Source organism: Pholcus phalangioides, unplaced genomic scaffold, assembly GCF_987345545.1.
Source record: "Pholcus phalangioides strain wild (caught in Gottingen) unplaced genomic scaffold, Ppha-v1.0 ptg000017l_1, whole genome shotgun sequence".
NCBI classification, from domain to species: domain Eukaryota; kingdom Metazoa; phylum Arthropoda; class Arachnida; order Araneae; family Pholcidae; genus Pholcus; species Pholcus phalangioides.
In genome coordinates this window covers 25,957,843-25,982,192 of record NW_028301610.1, presented here as the reverse complement: position 1 = coordinate 25,982,192, position 24,350 = coordinate 25,957,843, and the positions used below count along the sequence as shown (strand labels likewise).

Genomic DNA, 24,350 nt, shown 5'->3' with positions numbered 1-24,350 from the left:
TCACAAAATTTATGAGAAACATGGGGGGGGGGGGGGGAATGATGAAATTAAAATTTTTCTGGTCAGCTTGACAAGCATGATCATGTGATGAAAGATTCTAATCAATTTTTTAGATCGAGCTCTAGATCCACCCTGACTAGGTGTGCTCTAGAAGGGCGTCAAATCCGAAGTGAAAGGGTGGAAAAAAATTAGGAAAAATCATTTGTGCCCGCTGTGTGTATGTGTGTGTGTGTAGGAGGGGCACCAAGTCCCAGGTAGAAAGGGCGAAAAAAGTTAGGGGAAATGATTTCTGCCCCCTCTTGTAGGAGCTCCAAATCTGGCATGAAAAGATGAAAGAAATTACAGAAAATGATTTCTGTCCACTTTATGAGAATAGGATATTAGACGATAAGTGGGACAGACAATAACAGCGTAAGTCAAATTCGTTCAAGTCAGGTACGATTTTGCATACATATACGTATAAATATTGGCAAATTGGGACCAAAATTTAGCAAAAACCATGTCTTTTTCCTTCTTACTATGGTACTTTCCTATGACTGAATAAAATTTAACTTGCCTCATGACTGCAATCTGGCCCTTAAAAAGGCTGCATTGCCTAAAACAATGTTTCCCAACCTTTTGGATGTCATGGACCCCCTTTAGTGAAGGTCAAAGCACTATGGATCCCCTGTAGCAAAAATCAATTTCCACGCTGGCCGCCATAAAATCCAAATTGTATTTTTTTTATAAATTATCATTAAAAAAAATTGATGTAATAAATTACAATTTCACAGCACTAAATGTATCCTCCATGCAATAATAGTAAATGAAAGTTATCCCACACGGACCACTAACAAGGTACTCACAGGCTGACGTAAATACTGTTGAAAAGCACTGACCTTAAATAAGTGCAAATGAAAGTCACATGTTAAATGCTCTGAACATTTTGATAACACCTTGGTCCATCCAAATGAATAATTTGCTTGCGTTTGGGGATGAGAAGACAAATTTTTCCATGTGTTGAAAATTTAGTTGCAGTGACCACATCCATTGTCATCAGTGAGCATCAAATTAAACTTTTTTTTTAAACTGGCAATAACGCTGGACTTCTGGCATGAAATAGCAGATACCATATAAGTCTTAGAATTGATTTTTTAAATAAACGGCAAAGTTCCATCTTTATACAGGGTGTCCTGTAAGTGCTAACCCAGCTATTATCTCATCAACCATCTGTCATAGAGGTATGGTTCCAATTTAAAAAATGCTCAAAACGTTTTCAAAAATTACCCTGCACCAGTTTTGAGAGTGAAAATATAGTTTGTAACAAAATTAAAAATATAAATTTTTGTATGATCCCCTTGTTCTCTAACTTCTAATTAGAAAGTAGTTGTACTGTCTCTCCTGAAGCCAACAAAGAAAACTCCAAGTTTCTAAGTGCAATATTCGATTAGACATTTGAATTTAAAAATTTGAGAAAAGATAGCATAAATGAGGAAAAAGAGTGTTGTCCATTAGTTTCTCCTGTTCTTTCATAACTTTTCTCCAATTTTTTAATTCAGATACATGAGCGAATATTGCTCTTAGAAACACAGAATTTTTTCTGTTAACCTCAGGAGATAGAGGACAACAAATTTCTAGTTGGAATTAAAAGGACAAGGGGACATTATAAAAATATTGAATTTTTAATTTGGTGACACACTGTATTTTCCCTCTCAAAACTGGTACAGAGTAATTTTTGAATGCCTTTTGAGCATTTTTAAAATTTGAATCATACTTTTACGACAGATGGTTGATGAGATAAAGGCTGCATTAGCACTTACAGACAGGGCCAGAACTAGAGGGAGGCAGGAGAGAACTGCCCCAGGTTGCAAAATTTAGGGCAGCAGTTTTAGGTGGGAACAAAGAGCACTGCTACAAAATTATCAAATTTTAAAGGGAGGCAAAATACCTGGTTATGGCCCTGCTTACAGAGGGCACTCTTTATACTGTAGCCTCTCAAAAATATCAGGGTAGTTTAATTATACATTATGTTCTGATCAAATAAAACAATTCTTACTTTGTTATCACCTAATAATCTCTGATATCACAACAATAATCCCATAATTATGCTTGAATTTTAGAAATGTTAATTTATCACTGAAAATTGCACAAGTTGAGTGTACTGTATTCTTAATTATTCTCCAAATTTTACATTCAGGAGAATATTCTTATTTTCTGAAAATAAACAAATTTTTCCCCTTGTTATGATACAAGTCCAATCCACAACTTGTGAAAGTGATAACAATACCTGAATGATAACATCTGTGATTCCAGTAAGTGGCATCTACTTTATTTAGCAGAAACAAACATAAAGCTAAAACTATTTGAATATAATGAAACTAACAATGCTTTTTCCCGATCTTCATTTAAGAAATAATTCGTAGCTTTCGGGGGTTATTGAGCAAATGTTTTTCGACGTTTCATTTGCATGAGTGACAGTCGTTTTCGGAATCGCAGTGGATCTCCCACGTATAACGTTCCTATTTAGAACATTTTCCTGTTTAATACGGCTTATTTTTGTGGTTCCAACTATCACTAATACTCATCAAGATTTCCCCTTTAAAGCGTTTTCCTGCTTACACCATTTTCCATGATGATTTTTTGAAAAATGTTATAAGCATGATCCACACTGTATATTCATTGATGTGAGCATAAAAATTTTTTTGACTGAGGCCAAGTTGACAAATCAACTGTAGCTGAGCATGTCTTGACCAAGGATCATATCATTTTTGCCAATGCCCAAGTGGCAATCCAATGACATCAAATATTACCCACATATTTATTTTCACAGAAGTGATAAAAATACAAAGACAAAAACTGTTTCAATAGCAGTAAGATATAATGAGAATTAACATTGTTTGATCTCCAGCAGGGTTTGGTTGGTTTTTGACAGTTTAAACCATCAAAAACTGTCAAAAAGTATTCAAATCATTTTCTTGTTATTTCAGATATGTTGAAAAACGATACCATTTCATAGTTGCCAAGTCTTCTAGATTTTCTGGGATACTCCCAAATTTCTACTCCATCTCCCAGACTATTGAAAAAATGTTATATCTCCTGAATTTTTTTGTCTGATTTCAAAAAATCCCTACTTTTGAGGAAAAAATTATTCCTAAAGTATTCACCCATGAAAAAAAACTGTTGCTTTCATTTTTAATCCCCAAAATAACCTCACCAGCATAATGTAAATTGCCACTATTGGGTCACAACAAATATATAATTTTGTGGGACAAAATTCGCCAAACAATCAGCATCAATTTGCCTTTTTGGCATCGGAAATTGAAGAGATGACTTGTATTTGCTTTAACAATATGCAGGGCCGCAAACAGATACTTTGTCAGCTGAAGCATGCATGCACCCCCCCCCCCCCCCATAATGTAGAAGTAGCTGTCAAATGGTGAATTTGGCATCTCCTCTAGTCCATTGCCTGGGGCACCAGGGCCTTGGTCTGACCAGTTGCTGGTCCTGACCACGTGTTCCATTGTATGTCCATGGTATGTCTCATTTCATGGCATTTTTTGGTCTGAGAGATTTGATTTGAGAGTAGTAATGATAGGTAATTTAACCTACTGGTTGGCAATGATTGGTGACTTGGCGCTAATCGGCAATGGCAAGTAAAATAATTGGCTTTTTTACAAAGTAAAAAAATCCCTACAATTTTACTTTGATAATGAAAAATCCCCTACCATGTTTTTTAAAAATTCCACTTTATTTTTGTAAGTGAATTTGGATAAGCACATAAACCTTCCTAATTCTCATTCTCCCAAGTTGGTAGCTTTGCCATTTTTTATGCATAATATACTATGTTTTACGGTTCAAAATATTTATTTGCTACAATTATTAAGTGCATAATATTAATTTTCATACTTTAAATTTCACAGTCTGCGCAAGAATCTATTCTGTAGTAAAACTGAGTTACCACATAGTTTCCAATAAAAGCAATATATAACTGATTTTACTCATTTATTCACACCCGTAAGATTTCTTAGTACAAATACAAAATTTTAAAATACTCTTTTGATTGAAGGTTAGCTGGCACAATTCTTTAGTTAAAGCATCGCTAGTTTTGCAAGTTAAGATACAGCATTAATTGAAAAACAGTTCCCTTCTACTAAATCATAGGATTGGGCATTGTTACTGTTTCACTATGAATAAGAAATGGTGTGGGAGGGAAAGGAATTTCTTCAGCTTCATACCTAATCAGCACTGACAAGCATCAGCTCATTTTTTCTGTTGTCCAAGTTTGAGTCAAATAGTTTTTCAGTCAAATCAGTCCTTCAATTTTATGTTTGGTGGAAAGATATATGGTATTGTTATGCCCAGTGAGAGCATTGTTTCAAGTATCTAGAGTTTTCTAGGTTATTTAGCAATGTAACAAAAATTCAACATTGTATATGCATGAAAAATTTTTTCAGGCACTTATTTGTTAGAAAAATGTACCATAGACAATTATAACAATAATTATATTGCTTAAATTATTAAAATTAAAATTATTTTTTAAAGTATTTATAAATTTATATTGCTTAAATTGCTTATTAAAATTTCTAGAGAATTCTAGAATTATAAAAAATTCTAGAGTAGAAAATTATTTGAATATCATGTTAAGCTACATTACTATATAATAAATTGATTATTTAATTAATTTATTACAGGTTTAACCTCATTCTAGACATTACATGCAAGTAACGTGCAGTGAAACTTTGCTACAACTATACTTGATATAACGATAAATCCCTCTAAAACAATATTATTTTCAAGCCTTGTTTGGAAATATCTATATTCTGTTACACTGCTGCCTCTAAGTGCAATGATAATTTTTCTTGGTCCGCAGAGTATGGCTATATCAAGGTTTCACTGTATTTAGTATTTTAAATAGGAATTTTTATATTGGAATGCAATATTTGAGATTTTTGAAATTTTTTGACAACACTTCAAACAGCGGTTTAAACCATCAAAAACTGTCATTCGTCAAAAACCTACCAACCCTGGTCTCCAGTGATAAATAAGATGAAAACAATATTCTGTCCAGAGCCCATGGTAACAACATCAACCAATCAAACAACTCTCTCAATTCAAGCAAGGAGCAAATGTAAATACAAGCTTTGTTCCTGCCAGAAACTTATTTTTTGTGAAATTCTCACCACTCATGTGAACAAAATGTCTGAAAAGAAAAACTTTCAACCATGTTGGCCTGATAATCTGTAAGCTATGAATTGTTCATTATCTGAACATAGTTCGTAAAACAGGAAGGGTCCTTAACTAGAGAGAATATATAAGGCTCAAATCATCCAAATGAATAGCCGCCTGGCAGTCTAGTGGTTAGGAAACTAGCTTCTCACTGTGCAGGTCTGGGTTCGAATCCCGGTCCGGGCATGGATGTTTACTAACACTAACAAATTCCCTGGATGGATCATGCTGATCCCTTGGGAATACATGAGGATCACATTATTTAAAAAAAAAAAAAATTGATTCATAGAATATAGAGATATTTAAGAATTACCCAGAATCTGTGACATGAATGTCCCGACATATAGGGAAAATCCTCGATGTTCTCTGGCATGCCAGCTAATGTGGTAGATGAACTATTCTGTTCTTTTTTGAGTTCCCACATGTCAAGTGTTTTCACTATTGTCCATGAAAAGAATGAAACATACTACTATAGTATTTTACTCACCTAGCAGCAACAATTTAACAATTTTAAAGTAAATTTAAAAAAATTGAGGTGTGCTTATAAATGTCTTTGCAGACTGTACATGTGTGCCTATGTATATACCAGGGGCAGATCAATGGGGGGGGGGTGATCACCCAAATCCCCTCCGTCAGTCAAGTGAAATGCAATAATGCATGATATTTTTTAAACTTCTATGTGATAATATTGCAACAGTAAATTAAACAACAAATTCAAGAAAACTTTGACTAAAAAAAGGGTAAAACTAGAACATTTTTCAAAAATGTCGGGCTGGAGAAAAAAACCCCCAAAAAAAAAAACAGACTGTCGTGTAAAACCCAAAATGTAGGACATATGGTCACCCTATGCTGAGAATAATTTTTAATGATTTGTAAAATCACCCCTCCCAACAGCGAGCTCTAGATCTGCCACTGGTATGTACATGGTTTGTTCAAAAAGTATCCGATCATAATTTTTCGTGCTTGAACCAATGAAGCTAGGGAAGGGTGGTTTGATGCATGTATGTAGGCCATCCTAGTGTGCATGCTTGAATTTTTTCCTGCCTGCAGACTGCTGATGAGCGAGGAAATGTAAATGAGCAATGTCACATTTTTGTTTTTGACAAAATTTCAGGAAAAACTTGCACAACGCTATTTCATCGTGATGGAGATGCCAATCGCAACGCAGAACCTCTTGGTGGTTCCCCTTGGTGATGGTCGCCGTGCAATGCACGCTCATGACTTTGACATTGCATCTCCTAAAGACCAAATCATCAGTCAAAATGGAATAAATGGATCCAATGCTAATGCTTGCCTCGTCTGCAAGTTCTCTGATTGTGATTTGATGATCCAGCATCACCAGAGTCCTCACTTAGTCTACAACGATCTCATTTCTGAATGCTGAGGGCCTATCAGAATGTGCTTCACTTTTCATCTATGTTCCGCCATCTTTGAAGCGGTTGTATTATTCCTTTATTGGTGTAGTGCCCATTTCTTCATCTCCAAAGGTCTGTTGAATCTTATAGATTCTTCCACTCCTGAATCACCAAGTTTCACATAAAATTTAATATAGTAGCGTTGTTCAAGTTCATCCTGCCATTTTTTCAAAAACGAAAATGCAATGGTGCTCACTTACACGTCCTTATTCATCTGTGGTGTGCCAGCAACTGGCAGCTTCTGCAGGCCGAAAAAAATTCTAACATGTGCACTAAGATTGCTACATACATACACTAAACCACATCTTAGTTTCATTGGTTTACACACATAAAATTATGGTTGGATACTTTTTGAACAAACCTTGTATAGCTGATATTGTACTTTATATTTCTTTCAGGAGTTATCTCATGCCCATTTATTGGCTACAAAAAAATGTGTGGATTCTGTGAAAGGAAAAACTAGTTTGTCATCTGAGGTTTCAAAAATTATTAGAGGCTTACTTCTAAAAGATCCAGCTGTGATATCATCATTTTTTGGTGAAATGTGCCTTCTAAATACCCACTATCATCCTTCTCCTCTTGCAGTGAATATCTGTGACATTTATATTGACTGTTTGACCCATATTCTTAAAAATTTAGAAACATCATGTGCTCAACAAAATGGACAACAGCTGAATGAGTTTTCTAACAAATTATGCAGTTTTATGAGTTTGATACCTGAACAAGTATTAGTGAATTACAAAAGCAAGATTTTGCAGTCAGATTTGAATGTTGTACTTACATCAATATTGTGTTTATGCGAGTCTGATTGCTTGAGTTTTGAACAGGTTTATTCTGCATTGATATTGAGACCTAAGCCATCCTTCTTGCAATATTTTTGTGCCAAAGAAGATGAAAAGATCAGGTTTACAAACAACTCAAACATGTCATCATATTTAGATTATTGTAGGACAAATCAGACCATAAATTTGAAAAAAGTTCTGTTGTCTTCTGTGAAAACAAACACACATTTCTTAGAGAACATATTGGTAAGTCTTTTATAAAATTGCGTTTTCACTGTTCCTCTAATCAGATTAAGTCATGAATATGTTTTCTTAGGAAAGTGAATAATGTATAATCTTATGAAGGTTTTAACAACTGGCTGATGTGAAGATGAATTCAGGAAAGAAAATTCAACTGCCTCTATAGGGAATCAAACCTACATTCTTTCGCATGCCAAGCAAGCACGCTAGACAACTATGCCTAGAAACGGCAGACTTTTTTCCTTAGAGCTTGTATGAGCTGAATAAGATCATATATGGACAGTCAGGCTAAGCGCAAATTGAGTCGCGTGCAGCGTTCGCGGGTGGGCGGGACCTGAGTGCGATGACGTCAACACGCCCCACGCGTAGCGAGGGGATGCGCATATTGGAACGCGTTCCCAGTGCACGAGCGTTTTAGAAAGGAAACAATTTTGGGAGACTGGAACCTTGTCATTTGGGAGGCTCCCAGAGCCTGGATTATTGGTAATTAAAGTTGACATTAATGAAGACAACATTAATTAAAAATAAAATACGGAAAAATGCGCTGAAAAATATACATTAAAATACCATATATAAAAACGTGAACAGAAGAAATAATAAAAAATTAGGATTGACGACTTCATCAAAATTAGAGAATAATTAAAAACTATTGAAAATTCAGATGTTTCTGATGAATTTTTCCTTAAAAAAACTAAAGGTACATAAATTAATGAAAACTTTACATTAATTAATCGAAATTGAAAATGGATAAAAATTAAGGTAAATTTAGGAGCGATAAAAATTTTAATGAAAACTAAGGGTTTATGAAAATTAATGAAATTATATAAAATTTAAGAAAATTCGAAATTTAGAATGAATCATACAATAAACTTAATTAAAGGTTATTATATAATTAACAGAAGTTGGATTAATGAATATTCCAAAATTAATAGAATTTTTCCGAAATTGACCCCATAATGAATGAAAATTTGGAACTTATGAAAAGTTAAAACAAATGAAACGATTGATCACAATTTAAAATTAATAAATAATTCCAAAACTGCTGGGAATTCATATTTAATGGAAAAATAGATTAGTGAAACACCAGAATTAGTGAAATTAATAATTAAATTTCAAATTTAATGAAAAATTATTCCTCTATCGAACGATAAAATATAATTAATGAATATTCAGAATTAAAGCCGAATTCAGAAATTTAATGGAAAATATTTCGTACGCTATTAAAAAAACAAAAATAGATTTTTTCTCTGAAAATTAATTAAAATTATGGATGCATAAAAATTAATAAAAATTCAGAATTAATGACAATTTTTTAAATTTGGAATCAAAAAATTAGTGAAAATCTCGAAATAAATGAATCCCATAATGAATTCTGAAATTAATGAATCCCAAAATGAATTGCGAAAAATAACTCCATAATGAATTAAAATTTAGAGCTAATGAAAAGTGAAAACCTTGGAAAGAACAATAATATCTAATAAAAACTCAGAAAGAAAGAAAATAATTCAGGAATTAATTAAAGAAATAATTGATTACACATGTAAATAACGTTGATATTAAACAACAGTTTTCATAAGAGAATATGAACTCTATCAAAATGACGGTTTAATTTTTAAAAAACCCCTACCGAATACGAAGAATCGTGCGTGCGGGACACGAAAATCGGCAGCTCAACAGCAGCGCCAATGAGTGCGCGCGTACACGCGCTTAGCGTAGTGTCACCTCGTGTCTCAATTTGCGCTGTCTTCCTGATTTCCGTTGGCTGCAACACAGAGTGCTGCCCTGCTTCGTGTCGCGAACGCTGCACGCAGCTCAATTTGTGCTCAGACTTGGCTCAACTGATAGCTCATGTACAGTGTCATTTGCCCCCAGAGGGCAACTTATCTGGAGATGATGTTACTAACTGCTATTCATACAAAAGTTTTAACAACTGGCTGATTTGCTCACGTGGCTTGAGTTGTGAAGCAAGGTTTTCAAAGAGATGAATAGGATGGAGCATGAATTATTAATACGCCATCAATTGACTGCTTTGATGGGGGAACACCAGTGTGGATTTTTGGGGGACAATTATGGGTTGTGGTGTCGCAAAGAATTTTTCTCTGATAAGGTTGTTAATGGAGGGAATGGCTTTTTTGCCCTTAGTAGTAGTAGATTCTGGCACAGTTGACACATTTAAAAAAGAAATACGATAAACATTTTGGGATAAATCAAGAAACCATCCATACTTAGAATAAGATGGGCATTGTATAATATTTTATCATGTATATATAGTTTTTATAATTGCATTCCTGTATTTTAGAAATACATGGTGTTTCAAAAAGAATCGGCCAATTTGAAATGCGTATGTTACAAAAAATATTGAACATAGACACTTAAGATTAATTTTATATTACATGGCCAATCATAACTTTTCTTTTTTTGTCAAACCAAATTAAAGGTGCTCAATATGTTCACCTTGTGATTCACGACATATGTCTGTACGGTAGTCAAATTCGTCCCAAACTTTTGCGAGCATGTTTGCATCCACTGCTTCCACAGCTGCTGTTATGCATATTTTCAGTTTGGCTAATGTAGCTGAAAGGGGAGACACATAAACATAGTATTTTATAAAACCCCCCCCCCCACAAGAAGAAATCGCTCACTCTGAGGTCTGGCAATCTTGTAGGGCAGTGATTTTTAATTGAATCGTCAGGTCCCGTATGATGGCCAATCCATCGTTTAGGAATGTGATTGTTCAAAAATTCTCAAACGCCCAAGCTCCAGTGTGATGGTGTCCCGTCCTGTTGGAAAATGAAGTCATCCGAATTGGTTTCTAACTGTGGGAAAAGCCAATCTTGACAAACACCAAAGTGGTGGCCGAAAGAAGAGCGTTAGCGCTGCCTGTCTGCAACTGCTTGAAACTCGAGAGATTTCCCTCTTTCTACCTATACATCGTTCGATCAAAACTGATTAAAAGCTGAATTGTTATGATTTTTTTAAATGGGATGATTCTTTTTGAAATAACCTGTATATGACATCTATATTTCTTATGGGCATCTTTTTCTCAGCTACCTCGTTGAGCATTTTGCCTGTTATGGCCCTGTATTTGTAAGATGACTTCAGAAAAGAAAATTAGTGGCATCATCTTCAGATGAGTCGCCATATGGTGGCAAATGTCAGTGTATGTGAGCTATCAGCTGAGTCAAGTCTGTACGATCACGTTCAGTGCATACAAGCTCTAAGAAAAGAAGTTTGTTGCTTCTATCGCGTAGTGGTCTAGCACGCTTGCTCAGCATGCAAGAGAATGTTTGTTTGATTTCCCATAGAGGCAATTGAATTTTCTTTCCTGAATTCATCTTTACATCAGTCAATTTTTAAAACCATCATGAGTGGCATCAACTTCATAATATATAATCTTGTTGAATTTGTGAAAAATTTTTTTTTACCCAAGTTGATAACTGTTTGGAGTAAAATCATAAAAAATATGAAATTTGTGAAAGATTTATATGTGCACAGTGTGGATTGAAAACAAGCGTTAAAGGGTGATAAAGCACACCGAAAAAATCATTTTTTGTTATAAAATATTTGGTCAAATATAAAGCTTTGGGGGGTTAAATCACTGTAGTAAAATTTATTTTTGACACTAATTTTAACAACAAGGTACTCAAGAGTTTCAGTGGAAGTGGTATACTCAATGTGCTCATGACTTGGGCCTCACAAAAAAGAAGTTCAGAGAGGAGAGATCATGACGGATAGGCATATCCGTCAGGGAATGCTCATTAATATATAACAGGGAATGTTCATTATGAAGGTTCCACTGTAATAGCTCATTAAACAATGATGGAGAGAGAAGTTGGATATCTAACTATGCATGGCAGTAGAAAAAGACTAATAAAAATCAAGATTATGTGCAATTTCAAAAATTTTTACCGTATCTATGGTTAATTACTGAGTTTCGACTTATGGTTTTACATCGAATTTCAATCACTTGTAAAGACTTTGATGTATTAACATATGCTCACCTCATTTATTTGTAATAATTCCTTATGTACTAAAACTACAAAGTACATTTCTCAAACATCTCTCCTTTAAATACAGTCAAACCCTAATTTAAGGACATCATTTATTTCACAGAATTTTGGTGCTCTAAGGAGTTTGACATTATATTAAATCATGGCTGAGCCCATGTATTCCCTATATATGGAAGATTTGTTAGATTGAGTAGCATATGTGAATAATACTAAATAATTCATTTACTTGAGGAGTATTAGAATTAATTACTTGAGAGGAGGTTTCAGATTGCTCTGATATGCTCTCCTTTACTTTAGCTTTCTCACTCGAAGTGTACAAGTTATTTGCTTGTGAGGAGGTCACAGATGTTCTTAGTGTGTATTCTCATTCACTCTGGGATCATTAAGAATCTTAAAGATCCTTCAATCTACATCAGTATATGCACAAATGTTGGCCCATTTGATAACTTCTGCAGTCTCTCATCCAACCTCAAAGATCTATTTTATGGATTGTAGTTCCAGAGATTTCTGTAGAGCCCTCCACTCCTCAGACTTCAACTATAGGTTGTAATGGTTGATCTGCTTCAAGAAAGGCATATGCTATGTGTATACATATTCATTGTTTTGAAAGAGAACTTGATAGGCTTCTGCAACTAATCTGAGTGCTTTCCCATTCAAAATTTGCCCATTGCCATGAAAAGTGGTTTCATCCATTCCATAGTTGCAGCATCATTGCACTAGACTATCAGTACTCCACCAACTAAGGCAAAACTCTGAGTTCTAGGAAGTAACCTTGCATAGGGATCATATGAATAGTTTCAAGGATCTCTTTCTAAATGAGGTCTACGTCTTCCTCATTTAGCTTGTGTGAAGGAAATGATCCCCCCCCCCAAATTGCCATTTTGGTGCTTTTTACCACTTCATCTAATGTCCTAGGATGAGACTTTGCCATTGTCTTCTTTTCAGTGGTCATCACATTTTCCAGAGAAGAGGCATTCATTTTGGAACACCACCAGTCTTAACAGCTTCAGTTGTCACTCAGCTTTATTTTACAGAAGATGCAGTTAGTTGTGTCTCTGTGTTTTTGTGATGACAGCCTGCCCTTCTCTAGTCATTGATTCAGCTCTCGGTTAGCACCATAGTGCCAGAAACTCCACTTCTATAGCGCCCGAGTGGCGTGGTGGTAAGATGCTTGTCTACCACTGGGTGAAGGTTGCTGTCACGGTCATGGGTTCAAATCCGAGTGAGGATATAGATAAGGTATTTTCCCTAACGAACTTGAGGCGACCACTGGTAGACAGTGCCTTCATTTCCAACCCATCTCATTAATGGCAGTAAATTGCAATACAGCAATATGGCCAGAGTTGGTGTTTGGTGAAGTAGCAATTTCACTTCTGACAACAGCAGATTTGTCATTGTCTATTTTTTTGCAACCAAATGGGCCGATCATGTTTCATTCTAGGAGATGTACTCACATGCAATCCTTTTTTTAATTTATTTCTCTTAGTTCCCATAGTAAAACCACACACACACACACGCCTAAGAGTAATTTCCTAGTCAACACCTGCATAGCCTCTCTGTGCAGATGCCAGACTCAATTGTGATGTGATTTTTCCTGGTTCCTCAAGGGGACCATTTGTGACACTATCTTATCCAGGTGCCATTCACACAACCATCACCATTCCTCACACCTTGAATTGGGTTTTGGTTTTGTTCTAACTTTCTGGTGCTTCACTACTGGCCTATCTGGTATGGGTATAATCTTACATAAAACCTTCCTATGGTAGCGGAGAGTGACATCATCTGTTCATGGGTAATCTTGCCTGTAGCAAATCCTACCTTAGCATAGCTCAGTAGATTATTAACACATGCTAGCCTGCTCAGGTACACAACAAGATTCTTTGTCACCTTGACAGGTGACAACACCTGTGAGGCAGACACTATACACATGACAGAAATTGCTGCGTCAATAAGACTTGGTTCATAAATGCATCCATATGAGGAATTACCGTCAAAAGCTGAAGAAGTTTATATTTTGACAAAAACGATGCCAGGGAACTTGTGTATGCTCCAACAGCCATAACTATGTGCCAAGTCAATAACATTCTCATAGATTTTTTTTTCTTATTTCTGATTTCAATGAGCCTACTATCTTTTTTGGTGATCTATTATCATGTGCCTCTCTTGACAAATCGAAAGAGTTTTTTTAGACAAAGCAGGTAGACACTTGTAAAAATTTGGGCATGAGCCGGAGGTTGCACACACTCATTCCAGAGCCACTTGGGATTCTACTTGTTTTCTGAAAGCACTAAACAGTGCTAGTTTGTGCGAACCATCCCCCATTTTTGGTTTAAGTCATGTAATTTTAAAAAAAGAAGCTCCCTTTAAACAGGAGAAAATGGCCAAGGTGGTGAGTACCCATTTATTTTTTTTTGTAATGCATAAAAAAGGGTGATGTGTGAGAGAGTTTTCTTTTTGCTATGCCATGAGCGTAGTGTTATTTTTGCAATGTTTATAAAAACATAATTTCATAATTTTTTTGTGTCTTTTATTTTCATTCTTTTGTTGATTAGAAGTACATTCATATTTATTTTTAATGATCTTTTAATGTAATCTTCAACATTATATGGTACCCTCTTTCAACCTAACGTGGAGCATAACATCTACTTAGAGAATGAGCAATCCATTGTCCAAATGAACTAAAATGTCAGCATATCAATCCTTACTGTGTATGTTGCATCAAAGTAGATGGATAGTCACTGCACCCATGGTAACAAAGTTGGTGGGGTGCTAATGATTTCAATTTGCAAGACTATATTGAAATTAGTCCTCTTCTGATTAGCAAAGAGTTCTCTCTTTGGGTGAGTCGCATTCTGTGCTGTGTGTAATGGGTACCTACTGCTATATCTGGCAAAATATCTCTGAGAATAAAACCATATTGCTAGAATACAAGCAAGTAATAGCGGTATTGTAATTGCGGCATTGCTTGGGTTCATTAATATACTTCTGGGAGATGCTTGCAACTATTATAATTATGAATTCATCCTTGCAGATCATGGGCTTCATTGTCTTTCCTACAGCATATGGGATCTTCCGAATAGTATACCATGTGGTCCTGAAATGTCTGTAAATTATACAAATACAAATACAACGCCACAACAGACAAAATGCCCAACGAGGTGGCTGATAAAAAGATGCCCATAAAAATATGGTTGTCATATATTTCAAAAATACAGCAACCCAATTAAAAATGCAATTAACACAAATTATAAACAATATATACACATGATAAAATATTATACAATGCCCATAAAGAATACTTATGGTTGTCTTATTCTAAGAATGGATAGCTTCTCGATTTACCCCAACATCTTTATCGTACTTCTTTTTAAACGTGTCAATTGTGTTACAATTTACTACTTCCGGGGGTAAGCTATTCCATTTATTAACAACCCTATTAGAGAAAAATTCCCTGCGACACCATAGCCTTGCATTCTCCCTCACCAATCGATACTGGTGTCCCCTTATAAAAGCAGTTGATTGGCGGTGTACTAAAAGTTCATGGTCCTTCCTATCCATCCCATTGAAAATTTTGAACACTTCGATCATATCTCCTCGACCCCTGCGTTCATCCAATGTAAACATATTCAAAAAATGAAGTCTCTCTTCATAACTCAATCCCTGTGTTCCAATAAGGACACGAGCTCTTCTCTGCACCCCTTCAACCAAGTCTATGTCCCTCTGTAGGTATGGTCTCCAAAACCTTACAGCATACTCCAGTCCAGGACGAACCAAGCCTCGAAAAAACGGAAGAATGACTTTAGGAGAACGTGAACTTTGATGATAATTTCCTTATAAAAAGAACATTTGCAAAATTTTTTGATTCCTTAACTTTCTAGACTTGAACCCAACCTAGCATTTTTGAACCAACTTGATAATCATCATTCTCTTTAGAGATATTGACATATTACCATGCTCTTTTCAGCAGCTATTAAATTTATTGCAGTTCTGCTTGGATCTGGATAAATTTAGCGACCTTCCAGCATCTTATTGTGTCACATCCAGACCATTTTCCTGCGGCCCAATTTTTCAAAAAAAATTTCACAAAACCATTTTTCTGGGTATAAGCTAGTGGTCAGTGATATTTTTTAGCTGTTTGTTTAGCTTTTTCACTATTTTTTTTTTATGATTTATAGCATAGTAATTGAGAATTTGTCATTAATTCATTACATTCACGGTAGATGACAGTGAATTACGCAAACCAATAGCACTATAAGAGGCAAAAGGATTCATTCCACATTGACAAATCTGTTAGATATATATTTTTATTATTTCATGCACAACTGTATTCACAATGTGCAGAGTTTGGTATAATTTGAATCAGACAAACTGTAAACACAAGATTTCTTTGCTATTCCATGAGGAGATATAACTTAATGCAAATGCATTGAAAAGAAGGGACATTGTTTCTAACATTTATTCTAGCCAAGGTATTCATTTTTATACATCATGTGTCCATTAATACTTACTCTGAGGATGCTTTTCCTATGGTTTCATGATCACCCTTATAGACCTACAAAATGTTCAGATTATAAGTTGAATGTTTTTACTTCTAGGTGTGCAGTACAGAGCAAGTTTTGTCAGGAAATTACAGTGAAGTCATGACGATTCTTGAACATATGCTATTTGAACGCTTAAAACCACTTATTTTCTTACTTTCTTGGAATATTTGCTCAGATGATACATCTTTCACCAATGTGGCAACAGCTATAAAAGAATGGCATCCAGTGAGTTTTTAATTGTTTATTTTTGAGTGTACAGGTATACTTTCATTCAAAAATTTACTTTTCATTAATTCAAACTTTTTTCTTTTACAATATTTTTTTTACTTTTCAGTTTCGATATAGTTAGTGGAGCTAAATTAAAATCCCAATAGTTATCATTCAACTGTTATAAAATTTTATTGTGCTGTAGTATATAGTCAATATATAACAATAACCTATAGCTATAGCTTATAAAGTTATTTAAGTTCCTGCAAGTCTCTCATGTGTATAGATTTGTCTCTTTTTTTTTTCTTAAATAATATTTTTTAGTTTAGCCTGGTGATTTTTAACTGCGGCATGAGAAAGGAACCGCAAGGGTGCAAACTGGAACATATTCCAAAGTTATTGGTTCAATGTTTAGTAATAAATGTATATGTATGTGTGGGAAGAGAGCACCACTCATCCAGATTGTGAGAGGTTGGTGTAGTTGGATTCCCCACAGAGGCATGTGCATTTTTTTTCAGAACTTCATCCATCTCTGCTTGGCATACAGTCTTTTGTACTTTGTATGAGAGTAGAGAGCAACATTGTATCTCTATATGTTGCCATCTGAGGGCTATATTGTTGGTAAGAGCTACTAGCTGAATCAGGTGGCTGTCCATGCGCAGTCCCATTTAGTGCACTTATACACTGCAAGGCAAGAAAATTTCTATCCTTTGTAACTTAATGGTAAGAGCACTCACCCAGATTGTAAGAGGTTGGTGGTTCAATTCCTCACAGAGGCATGTGAATTTTCTTTCTGAACTTCATCTGTGTCCACTTGGTATCCAGTCTTTCATACTTAGTTGTGTGTTTTGATTTTATCACTTCTTTAATATAATATCATATTATTTCTTGAAATTAATGCTTAGTGACAAACTAAGGCTACTGTAGTTTATTGCTATTTTATATACTCCCCAGTAAATAAAACAAGAAAAAAGTGAAAAAGTTCCTATAAAGTGAATTTTCTCATGGAAATTCAATGCTTCTTTTGCATGTAATAGCTTTTTTTAAGAGTTCTTATAATATTTTAAGTTTATCCTGTATTGTATGATTTTGATTTTGCAGACTGCAGATGATGACGTCTGTCTAATGGAAATAGGAAAAAAGTTATTGACCAATATATCATTCAAAGAACGTTGTATCAACTATTACAAGTATAAGTTTTTGAAAAAAAAAAGTCTCTTACATAATCTAAATAACTTCTGTGTATATATGTTATGATAAATGTGATGAATTGGTTATTATGCATAATAACCGTATTTTATTGGTTATTATGCATAATAACTGGATTTTATTGGTTATTATGCATAATAACTGACAGTTTTGGTTAGTTATTATACATAATATTGATATATATGTTTTATTTATTTTTTATTTTTTATATTTAAAAAAAAAAGAAAAATATATAAATAAAAAATAAATAATAATCAGTTACTATGTACAATAACGAATTTATCATACATTTACTGTAACATATTATTTATTTAGTTATTTTTCGTTTGGTCGCGTGTTTTTATTTATTTATTTTTATTTTTAATTGATCCGGTGATTCTATATAGGCCTTCATTTTTCTTATTTTTTATTGGCTTGTGTTTGTTTTTATTTATTGTATTTTATATCTGGGTATTTATTTCATCCAATTTGATTTACATTTCTATGTCTTACCATACTGTAATTGGATTGTTTTCTGTAGCTTGCTGTATTTGAATAAATAAATAAATAAAATAAATATACAGGGTGAATCCGACCTGTTCTGCCAAATGAAAGTGGGTGATAGACAAGCCCAAGTTGATCATGAAAAATCCCATCAACCCTGTCTTATCTTGAACTATTTTCGAGGTATGGTGTATATTCAATTATGAAAAAAAAATGTGTCGAGTCTGGAAAACCCAAATTTGTGAAGTTTTTGAAAGACCGACATGCAAACTAAGCACATATTTAGAAAGAACAGAAAATATTCCATAAGGTGACACTAATTTCATTGAAATATCTGGATTTAATGGTGAGCTACAAGCACTGGGAGATTGGCAAAGTTCAAAATGGATTTATCACCAAAATTTTTAATTGCCAATTCCCAAACACCATTGAAGTTACAATCAGTCAAATTCATCAAAAACTTTTTCATCACACCAGCTTTCAAAAGAGCCTACAATAAACCATATCAGTGTTCTGGTTCAAGAGAAATTTAGCCTTTTGTTCACAATACATAACTGACATCAGCATTTGTTGAAGTAGATATTCAACGAATGTTCAGAATTGGTAAATACTGATTTTGATGAAAAAATCCTGTAAGGGTGTCATTACCTCTATCTACAGGATATGTAGTATTTAATGTATTTAATGGCAAGCTTCAAGAGCTGAGGGATTGGTAAAGCGAAAAATCACACAAATCGTCTCTAAAACCTACTAAAATTACTTTGATTGACACAGATTTCAGTGATGTATTGCAAACAAAAGGCTAAATTTCTCCTGAACCAGAACACTGATATGGTTTATTGTAGGCTCCTTTTTAAAAGCTGGTGTGATGAAAACGTTTTTGATAAATTTGACTGATTGTAGATTCAATGGTGTTTGGGGAATTGACAATTAAAAATTGCTGTGATAAATCCATTTTGAATTTTGCCAATCTCCCAGAATCTCCCAGCGCTTGTAGCTCACCATTAAATCCAGATATTTCAATTAAATTAGTTTCACCTTATAGAATAATAATTCGAAACTTCCCTAATCTGGAATGACCCAGGTTCTGAGTAGTCTGGATTAGAGAGATTCAAATAAAAATACGAAGGCCACAACAGATAAAATGCTGAACGAGGTGGCTGAAAAAAGATGCCCATAAAAATACAAATACAAATACAAATACAACGCCACAACAGGCAAAATGCCCAACGAGGTGGCTGATAAAAAGATGCCCATAAAAATATGGTTGTCATATGTTTCAAAAATACAGCAACCCAATTAAAAATGCAATTAACTACAATTATAAACAATATATACACGTGATAAAATATTATACAATACCCATAAAGAATACTTATGGTTGTCTTATTCTAAGAATGGATAGCTTCTCGATTTACCCCAACATGTTTATCGTATTTCTTTTTAAACGTGTCAGTTAAAATATAAACGTATCCAAAAAATATGGATGATAAATATATCTCTATCTATATAAAAAATACAGCAATCCAATAAGATAAAAAAAAAAAACCCCAATAATTATGATAAAATATAATATACTGCCCATAAAAAAATTTATGGTTGTCTTAAAAACGCCACGTGTAACTGTATGGTTGTCTTATTCTACTACAACAGCTTGAAATATAAGGCAGCTCTTCAGTTGTTCCAAAACTTTTCAACTCTCTGAGCAGATTTTTTAGGAGAGAAATTCATCATAGACCATCAATATTCACTTGGTGTATGACCTAACCATACAGAATACGGAATTTTATAAGCATACAAAATATGTTCTCATGCTTCTCACTCAACGTATCTGAAGAAAGGGGGTTTGCAATGTGCACAGAGTGTATCTAGAAAAACATGGCAGATGGAGATAAAAATCCCATGGTAAAATTTCAGCTGAATTTAAATATGAAAAATTACCATGCACATTAAATTCATTTGTGATAATTTCACCCCATTAAATTAAAATTAAGGAGGTATTAAAATTTTTATATGGAACCCAATCAACATGAGGTCAATAGGTAAAAAATTTGCGCTATTTTTTGTATACAAAAGCTTTCTTTGATAAGGATGTATGTCATTGAGATATTGATAATTGAATACATGTATTCATTTTTACTACTTTTTTATGTGAAAAGATATCCAAATCTTTAAGTCAGGTGCTAGTTTCTTCTAAAGAAATTCTACAGAGGCAATTAAAAATGTTTTTTAATACAGATTGACAAATTGGGGAAAAAAGTGTTAGGCGCCAGCCAATTTGTTAGGAGCCGAGCATATTTTTTCTCCAAGAAAAACAGCCAATATAATTTTTTAGGTCTATTTAGGCCCTTTAGACCTTCTCCCATGTAGGTGTATGTAGAAATGCTTACATACATTCCAAAATTTTCACTTTGTCCACAGACTCCAATTTAGTCATCACACATATGTGTACAAAATATTGAAGACATTAATGTCAATTTTTTAGTTGCCGTGGTGACCTGGTGCTGGCATTTATCAAACCCTGTTCTAATAACGTCAGAGATGATGAAATCCTGATTTATGCATAGGGGCTGTTCAAGTATTACATAAGCAAATTTTTAGCCATTTTTGACTCCCTCCCCCCTTGTCAGCAAAACTCTGACCCCTCCCCACATCATCAAAATTTCGTCAGCACTGCCCCCTACCTCCTAACATATATAAACGTGAGGGGGAAGGGCTCACGCGTGTGCTTCTCCCCCAGACGAAAAAAAAAAATATTTTTTTTAAAATTAAAGTTTTGAAAGAAAATACCTTTTTATATGTTATTATAATCAATTTCTGTTAATTTCAATGCTATTTGAAGGGTAAGAGCTCAAAATTTCTCTTTCAGAAATTTATTGTGACCCACCCTTTAAGTCATATATGGTAAACCCTTGACCCGCAGACCAAATGTGGCCCTGAAGGTTATCTGATGTGGCTTGGCCCCCCCCAAACCTAATTTTGTAAAAATTGACTAAGCGGCACATTTACAAATCGCTTGAATGACCCGTGGCACAATTCCAGAGCATTTAAGTGGCCTGTGGCACATTTTCAGATCACTTAAGTAACCCGTGACACAGTTCCAGAACACTTAAACGATCTGTGGAACAGTTTTAGAGCACTTAAGTGGTTCCCAGTGTGTTTCTACATCACTCAAGTTACCCGCGGAACATTCCCAGATCATTTACTTAATTTGTGGCATAATTACGGATCACTTGAGTGATGTTGGCACAGTTCCATAGCACTTAAGTAGCCCAAACATCTTTCCAGAGCACTTGAACGATCTGTGAAACAGAGATCACTGAAGTGGCTCTGTGTGGGACTTATCAATAGAGAGATTGTTAGTTCAGGTGCCCAATAACTATTGAAAGGTTTTTTCCCGATTTTGGCACACCGAATAAGATGCCATTAAGAATATTTCATATTTTCATAAATGGTGGTTGATGACGTAAGCATCATCTAAACTCCCCTCGTCACCAAATGTCAGCAAATCTGAAACCCCCCCCCCCCCAATCGATGCTGATGTAATACTTGAATGACCCCATATGATCAGTTAATTTCAATCTCTTCGTGGAGCACCAAGAAATCTTTGGCGGAGCATAGTTTGGAAAACTGAGCACTACTTTATAAATAAGAAACATAATACACTTCTTTTTGTGTGATATATGGGTTTTTTATTATTGTTTAAAAATGTTTAATATGTTTCAGACATATTTTCTAAAAGGATTTTTTAAAAATTTTATATTGAAGCATAATTAATTTATTTTTTACATCTAGTTTGCCTAAATAAAATGCATTTATTTATCCACTTATTTTAAAAAACATGAAAATGTTTTTTACAAAACTTTATTTTGAAAACAAAAGATTTGTTTCTTATAGTACAGGATAGTTAATGACAAATCAATAGTTGCATTTCCAAATTTTTCTTTTCAGTAAGCAGTTTCCTCTTGCTGATTCCAAAGATATTGCTTTAAAAGCATGCAACATATTCAACATGGTTCAGTCTCAATCACCATTGAACGTGCTTCAAAGAGCTTTTGGGTTGAAAAATATTAGTCCAGAAATTGTAATAGGTATTGTGGATGCTGTATCATCAGGTAAATTTCTCTCACTGCTATTGCAGAAACCTTACATTTTTCTTATTTGAATTTGAGACTGCAGAAGTGCAATCTATTTTGCATTCTTGAAAATAATTTATATTTATTAGTTAATATATTTTCAGCATATACAGAGCCCAGATCGTTTTGTATGGGCAGAATAGCTGTAGTATAATCTGTCGCCATGCAACATTTTCATTGCATTAAGGGTTTTTATATGTGTCTCTGCAAGTGACCAGACAAAGACACATTGACAATGAACAAATAATTTATTAGGTTTTCTAACAAAGAATACTGAACTGAAAAGTTAATCACCTTCACGAGTTGGGGAATTCGAAGGGGTCAAGATAAGTCCACAAACATTCTGTCTGCTTGACAGGTAGTAACGAGTCTGTAGGGTCCGGTTGATAATGAAGAAACCATAGAATCCGATTAGCAGTGATGAGCAGTCAACGGCGATGAATCCGGTGATGGCGACGAGGTCGTAGGGTCCGATAGGGGGTGGTGACGAGGTCGTAGAGTCCGATAGGCGGCGACGATCGATCGGTACCAAGATTGTAGAATCCAGTCTGCAGAGAAAAACGATTGGCGACGAGTCCATAGGTTCCAGTCGGTGGCAATGAATGACCGACGATGAGTCTGTAGGCTCCCAATATTGGATTTAGTCCATCTGATGATGAAGCAAGAGCGTTCAAGAACGGTAAGTTAGTCCAGCATAGCAGATCAAGAGGAGTCTATCTGTCAACTCGGCATAGGCAACTTCTGGTGGAGGTGAGCCTCAGTGAAGGGGGAAGTTCAATCCATTATTTTTCAAAGACCTCAGCAATGATTTGGCAGATTGCTTCCAAAGATGGAGAACTATTAGCACACCAACAGTGCTCACGCGCTAACAAATCATAAAAAGCAGCAAGTAAGAAGGAGCTATGCCTTCTTATACAAGTTAAAGTGCTCCAAACGTCGCCTAGGCTTATTTGCATACCAGGAAGAAATTCTCTCCGCGCTAGTGCAGTGAAGTAGCCGAAAAACGTATGTCTACGTGAGGAAGATGACGTCACTCCCCGGGAGACTTACAATCTAGGATCATTGTGCGATCTCAGATCGTAGATCATCACAGCCACTCTTGGCGACTTTTTTCGGTGCCTCAAAAAAGTCGCCAAGGCCGTAACTGACCATGGATGCCGAAAAAAAAATTGCCAGCAAAGAAAACATAACAATAATGGAAACTAACAAGCAGCATAATAATAGTATTGAAAAGTATCCCTTTCTGGGGATTTGTCATATCTGTAAGATATGACAATTCATATCTGTAATTCTGATTTACTTAGTGTGGTGACGAGAGTGAACAGAAACCACTTTGTGTTGTGTGTTACAAAAATCCTCTCATTAAGATTGAAAGGTACGAAAATCATTAATGTTACAATGGAGCCTCTCAATATTGGACACCCATGGGACTAAATGGTGGTGAAATAAATTAAAGCCCTATTCCGAGGGATTCAAAAAATTACCCACTAACGAGAAGTGAGCATTATGGGAGGTTCCACTAAACAGTATTTTGATTTGTTTGATACAGATAAAATGTCTCTTTAATGTTTTTTCATGTGCAAAAAACACGCTCTTTCATATTTACCATGTTATTAATGGCACTTAATGTTCTTGTTTTGAGTCAGAAATTTGTACTGGAAGGGGAGGGGACTAAACTGATATTTCACTTAGAGCGGGTTAAAACTGATACGTTAGTGTGGTAAACATAATCACATGATTATGTATGTATCATTAATTTTTTCACCTTTCATTGGGGGGGGGGGGCCAATCCTTCTATCCCCACCCACACAAAATAGTGGTCCGTAGACCACATTTAATCATTTTACTGGTCCGTGAGTTGGAAAAGGTTGAGAAACACTGGTCTAAACTTTTGCATCAGTTGTTTGTGATATATATATATATTTTATTTTGTCATTATGTTGTCTTTCATATATATTGTGTGATTTGATTGTTTTGCAAATAAAGTAAATATTCACCCCAATAAGTGGTAACTAATTTCTGATGTTGCAAATGGTATCTTTTAGATGTTGGGTGATCTCAACTAGTGTCTAAACTTTTGTAATGCACTATATATGTATTCTTTCATTTCTGCTGTTAAATG

General features: G+C 34.8%; 1 protein-coding gene across 3 annotated transcripts in view; it reads left to right on the top strand.

Annotated features, from left to right (window-relative positions):
- The window catches only part of Sptz (zinc finger FYVE-type containing 26 spastizin), a 273,621-nt gene that overhangs the window by 30,820 nt on the left and 218,451 nt on the right, over window positions 1-24,350 (top strand). For all 3 annotated transcript variants that reach the window (XM_089246450.1, XM_089246451.1, XM_089246452.1), the window contains exons 5-8: window positions 7,019-7,648; window positions 16,248-16,418; window positions 17,502-17,590; window positions 22,044-22,207. In XM_089246450.1, coding sequence (XP_089102576.1) covers window positions 7,019-7,648; window positions 16,248-16,418; window positions 17,502-17,590; window positions 22,044-22,207 — 1,054 coding nt within the window. The remainder of the gene's footprint in view (window positions 1-7,018; window positions 7,649-16,247; window positions 16,419-17,501; window positions 17,591-22,043; window positions 22,208-24,350) is intronic.